We start from the raw sequence: 6000 nt of genomic DNA, 5'->3' as shown, positions 1-6000 counted from the left end.
GTGTGTTTTATGTCCATTAATTTCAGGTCCCATTGACATCACTGAGATAAGTTACTTTTTTCCTACTGCAATCAATAGGATTTAAGGTCAACTAACTTAGTTTGGATCCAACCCATTACCTACTGCAATCATTTGAAACTAGTTAATTGAGCCCAACAATTCATCCCTTTGCTTTAGATAAACTCTATTCTCACTTGATAGCCAATCAAACAAACTGACCCAAAGATTGTGGTTATTCATGTAAACTTACAGGCTCACAGGTAGTTGGGTCAAACAGAGGGCAAGTTTTCTTGGTAGTGACAAGAATATACTGTCCATCAACAAAATCACATTCATAGAAGGTACAGTTGTCTCCTGGAGGGTGAACAATTTCTCCACGCTATGGAAAAAAAATAGTCCAACCATTTTAGAAGCTGTCACAAACCACATTTATGTCCTATACAATTTGTTTTGCTTATACAATAAAAATAGCTTTCCCTAAAGCTAGTCATTGTGTTTAGTGATGATGGAAGTTGTGTTCCAACAAAACTGGAAGGTGCCAGGTTGTGGAAGGCTGACTGACATAATAACATTAGCATGAAAAAAAAATCTGTATTTTGGACAACTTACTATGGATAGGTCAATGCAGAAAGGACTTAATTGTGTGGAGGTGCACATTCTTCTCCTCTTAGTCTTTCGCTACAAAAAATCCTTTGCTTTTGCTACAAGTTTCATTGTTCATACTGCACATCTTAAAGTCAGTGTAGTCCTTATCTTCCTGATCCCCAGTTTCTGATTGTCTCAAATGTGCATGTGTTTGTTTATATAGTCCATGGGTGGGCGACTGTGGTGGGGCCAGATTTTGCCCCAATCTCTTGGGAAGGCTACAGAACCTACGAAAACCTAACTTAGAAGACACATCTGGATTTCAACTTCTGTCTTAGTGTGGGGGGTGGGGGGGGGGTGGGGTTTAAATTAAGGAAATATCTTGTGCATATTTCCAAGGTTTGCCTCAGATAGATATGGAAATCTCTCAGCTAGAGCAATGGGTTGTATGTTAGCATAGTTGAAGGCAGAACCTGGTTAAATGTGATGTTTAAACAATAGTTTTAATTATTTATCTGGTGTGGAAGTGGCCATAGCCCATTGGTAACCCATGTGTTTTGCACACAGAAGCTCCAGTTTCATTAGCTAAAATTTCTCAAAGATTTCATCGTTGCAGGACTGGGAAGGCTCTCCACTGGGGCCTCTGAGAACAGTTTCAGTATTGAGTAACGTACATTTGCAATCTGATGAGACACTTCCATATGCTCTTATTAGTTTGTTCAACCCTACCAGTTTTACAAGCAAAAACATGTATATTCATATAGTGGGGTAAAAAACAGAGGGGGATGAGTAGTGAAATAAGTATAAAAGCATATGTGCAAAATCAGTATGGATGACAGTGGACACATTAGCTACCTTGATAACTCTGACATCGAGTCCTTGCTTCAAGACACAAGCCACTGCGGTGCAGTTACCACAGCATTGTCCAGATACTTCCCTATATTCATGGCCCTGTTTGAGAACAAATGAAAAGAAATCCATGAGGTCTAGGATATTCTTCTAAAGGGCAAACTGGACAGATAGGTGGGTAAATAGAAGAAAAGCAGAGAAGTAACAACAAAAAAAGTATCTTACTCACCAATGGGCAACTTCTGTCACATACTTCTGGCACACATTCCACCTTGTTTGATTTGGTCTCTGGGTCTTCTTCTAGAGAGCATGTGCAGGTTTCACATGGGCCTCTTGGAACAATTGCTCCAGGCTTAGAACAGGCAAAACAGAAAGAATAGTTAATATTTCTAACCTGAATCTATCATAATTCCTCTGAATACTAAATTGCTTAGTATTTCTAAAATTTGTTATTAGGGAATATACTTACTTTGTAGAGGTTGTCATCAACAACACAGCCTGGTAATTTCACTGTGAGAAAGAAAAGTATATTAAGGTAAATCTTCAAATTTCTTCATATTGTTTCCAGAGTCATCATAACAGAATAGGAAGGTAATAAATATTGATCTAAATTGCTATGCCTTTTTGTTTTGTTTTTGTTTGTTTTCAAAAAGGATGCACTGGACCCCCATAATATACACTGTTCAGGATTTTTGAGGAATTTGATTTTGGGATATGAGTCCATGTGTTGTTGTTGTTGTTGTTGTGTGCTTTCAAGTCATTTCTGACTTATGGCAAACTGTTTTGAGTCCTAGGTTTTTTTAGGGGTAGTGGAAGTGGGATATAAATAAATATAACAACAACAACAACAACAACAAATCAACAACTTATCAATGATATTCTTCACAAGAATTGTCCTGGTGAGGTTTGCCTTTGCCCATCTCTTAGGCTGACTTGCCTAAGGCCAGTGGATTTCCATGGCCAGCCAGGGATCTGAACATTGCCTCCAGTGTCGTAGTCCAATGCTAGCCACAACACCACACTGACTCTCTAAATCCATGTTTATCTTCTTCTAATGAGTCGGAACAAAAAACACAGAAATATTCTCCTCACCAGGCAAGAGGGCAAAAGATAATTTTATTTGCAAAAACATTTGTTGCTGCAAATTGTGCAAATTAATTTCACACAAATGTATGTTCGCTGCTCTTTTGTTGTCTTGACTTTTAGAAAAGGTAAGTCTTGAGTAGATTATTTGTATCTCTTTAATCAATAATTCTATCTACAGCTGTGCTTGATTTATTTTAACAAAAGAGAAACAGACCAGCTTTATGCTGGGGATTCTTGTGAAAACAGTAAAGACAATGATTAAAAACAATAAAAATAAAGCATATCATTATACTCTTGCATAGGTAAAAAATCTCATTGTAGTTGTTGATTGTTTGACATGGTTTGTCAATGTGTCAGAATATCATTTCTCAAACTAATATGCAAAGCAGAATTTAACTATCTGCAAGATTTCACACTTTTTAAAATTTAACACAGTCGTAGTGGTATAAGCATTGGCTATTATGAGAGAAAGTTTATGAGGGGGGAATTGTCAAAACATAGTCAATCAAATATTGTTAAATGAAAATTTGGGAATGGATTATGTTTTCAACAATCACAGGTTAAGGCAGAAATGTGATGAATGAGAGTTATGGTAAATCTAACTGAAAATGGCATGGATCAAAACCAGAGTGATTCACCCATCTGTAATCTGTACTATTGGTAACCTTGTTGGCATCATGAACACAGTCAACAAGTGTATTTCTTGGCAATCATTCATTTACATTTCATTTAATTTAATTTTTGGAAAACCTCACAACATATACGTACACAAAAGAAATAAATCTAGCTGCCACCCCCCCAAAGCCCCCCTCTCCCAAAGAAAACATTTTCAAAATTGTGAATTGCTTGCAGGCTAGCATCAGGAATGACACATTCAACATGTGAGGTATGTTCCCCTTGCTCTGAAGGACCTGAGACTAAGTAGCCCCGTAAATGGCTGTCTGTAATATTTATTCTACTTATAGTCCAGTTCTTACCACAAATGGCAGCAATGCAGCATCCTCCTGGCAGATTTTGTTGTTTTAATGTATATCCAACTGGACATGACTCAATGGTTCCTGGGCAGTAGGTAGTGTTACACACTTTACAGATTGAGACAAAAGAAAGGTGTGGAAGAAAGAATGAGAAGTTAAATTCAGGACATTTCCATATTAAACAAGATTCTTCAGGGAGTGTCCTCAATATTTTTATCTGGTAAGATATTGTAGGAATACCTGTGGCAGCTAATACTGTGGTCATAACAGGGACACATTAACATTGGTAGGTTATAGACTGCCGCTTTGAGGCGGTCTGCCACTGCCGCCGTTTGCTCCGTAAGGGAGCCGTCGCAGCCACACCACACGGCTCCCTTGCAGAGCAAAAAAGAAGCTCCAAAATGGAGCTTCTTTAAGCGGCGCCTCTATGATGTCGCGAGGCGCCAGGGGCGGACTCACAACGTCATAGACGCCGCGACACGTGCGGACGCACAGCGTCCGATACGTAAACATGGCGGCCCCCATGTGGAAGCACATGACAGAAGCACCACCCCTTCCTAACCCTAATACGTATTCCATACGTATTTTTTGGCAGTTTGTAACCCGCCTATGTGTAGAAAATAAGAGTCTCAGACAAATTGGAGAATCTGTTGTGATGTAATTAATGTGAATTTCCTAGATTGAAAAAGGGTCTCACTTTGGAAATTTTTGTTTAAGCTGTTTACAAGTGGTTATTTTCTGTGTTGGAACCAGACACAGTTCCAGACCATTCAAAAGTTTATATTGATACTCAGGCTGGCATATAACTGCAAGCATTAAAATTGCTTTATTGGAGATAAATCAATTCAACAGATGGTCTAAAGCAGAGGAAAGTGCTCAATGTCCTTTTAACTGATGGATCTGGCAGTCCCTCACAGTATATTGGCACACAATGAGGTGCGCCCCACCCTACGGTGATACAATGCGTGAGCTCATGTCCAAAGCTTGATGTAGTAACATTCTAAACATACACAGACTATCTCAGCATTCTAGAAACTGTGGAACATCAAAATGAACAAGTACATAACTGAAAACCCATTGCTACACAGCTGTCATAATTAGGCCAAAGGAATTGGGAAGGGGAAGTTGTGAGCTCTGATATTCCCATAGGAAAATAGATGATCTCTTGTTCCTATCTTGTGGACTGCCAAGACAACAAAAATCAAGGGCCTAGTTCTGTGCTGAATGAGTGCTGAAGTCCCTCCAACAGCTGTAGAATGGTTGGATGTTATGCTGACACACAGTAGATGTTTCAAACACACAAGAAATAATACTTACCACATTCTGGCTGGGGACAGCATTTGTCTTCAGGTGTCATTACTTGGACAGGTATAAACCCTTCGAATGGACAGTTCAATGGAGTAGGTGACACTTTACACGCCTTTGGTTTACACCGCACTACAAGAGAATATTTCTCACAAGTGCATTCCTGGCAATTGCTGATCCAGGTTTCTCCAGGCTATGGAAAGGGGTATTAAAAATAATATTACACTCAGTTATCCCTTAGGAGTGTTGTCCAAAATCATGCTAGAAAGTGCTTCATCAACGCTAGGGATGAAAGAATTCATCCATGTTATTTCCATATGTAATAATGAAAAATTTCAAGAGCTTTCTCATTGCTGTACTACATGAAAGTTGCTGCATATTTTAAATATAATTTTCATATTTCTGGACTTTTTGAAGAAAATTTTAAGTAGGTAGTGTGGGTGACATTGCAAATATTATTTCATTATGGAAAATGTTGCTCTTTGACATTCAACTTTTTTTAATCAAATGCATTTTTTTGTATAAAATACAATTTTTCTCAAAATACCATGTTCTGCCCAAAATACAACTACCATTCAATTCTGCACTTTCAGATTGAATAAGCAGATTGAGTAAGCAAAGAACCCTATGCAAAGACCACACTGTATCCTAATACCACTCATTTCTGTGCAAGATTAATAGTGCATGATGGATTCTGCGGCTTATGGTGACTGTTTTTGGCATAACAGCAAAAGTATTTCCTTTTTTTAAATTTATTTTATTTATATCGCTTATCCATATACAAATTCCATTTTCCCCGAATCGGTCCCGCAGATCCCTCTGTTACATATTGAGACTTTGGCGTAGAAAGGACAACAATTAAAGAAAAAAAATTGGAAAAACAAACAATCAAACAAACAAAGGGACAAAGTCAGGGCACCAGCATTTCCCCTTAATCATTAGTCATATAAACATAAATATATGCTGGTGTGCTCAAAAACGCCGACCAACAGCACCATAAATAGTCTGCTATTCCTCGTTACAAATTATCAGTGAATCCACATTTCCTTAACTTCCCCCCATTTCTTCTGAAAGTGTTGCTCTGATTTCCCCTTAATCAGCATTGTCAGTTTATCCATTATCATCAGATCATGTAGTTTTAGCAAAAGCATTTCCTATTACCTAAAATGAGGCCATCGGAGGCCTTTTAGTCTTGAAAATG

General features: G+C 38.2%; 1 protein-coding gene across 1 annotated transcript in view; it reads right to left on the bottom strand.

Annotated features, from left to right (window-relative positions):
* Window positions 1-4856, bottom strand: part of LOC121919336 (intestinal mucin-like protein) — a 10492-nt gene extending 5636 nt beyond the window's left edge. Inside the window, exons 1-6 of the mRNA XM_042445834.1 lie at window positions 4812-4856; window positions 3498-3602; window positions 1904-1944; window positions 1664-1786; window positions 1441-1536; window positions 251-379 (exon numbers count right to left, since the gene is read on the bottom strand). Of these exons, the coding sequence (XP_042301768.1) occupies window positions 251-379; window positions 1441-1536; window positions 1664-1786; window positions 1904-1944; window positions 3498-3602; window positions 4812-4851 (534 nt within the window). The 5' untranslated portion in view covers window positions 4852-4856. The remainder of the gene's footprint in view (window positions 1-250; window positions 380-1440; window positions 1537-1663; window positions 1787-1903; window positions 1945-3497; window positions 3603-4811) is intronic.
* Between the last annotated feature and the right edge of the window lie 1144 nt (window positions 4857-6000).

Source organism: Sceloporus undulatus, chromosome 1, assembly GCF_019175285.1.
Source record: "Sceloporus undulatus isolate JIND9_A2432 ecotype Alabama chromosome 1, SceUnd_v1.1, whole genome shotgun sequence".
In the NCBI taxonomy this organism is placed as follows: Eukaryota; Metazoa; Chordata; class Lepidosauria; order Squamata; family Phrynosomatidae; genus Sceloporus; species Sceloporus undulatus.
The sequence above is the reverse complement of the archived record's forward strand: the minus strand, read 5'-3'. Positions and strand labels throughout refer to the sequence as shown.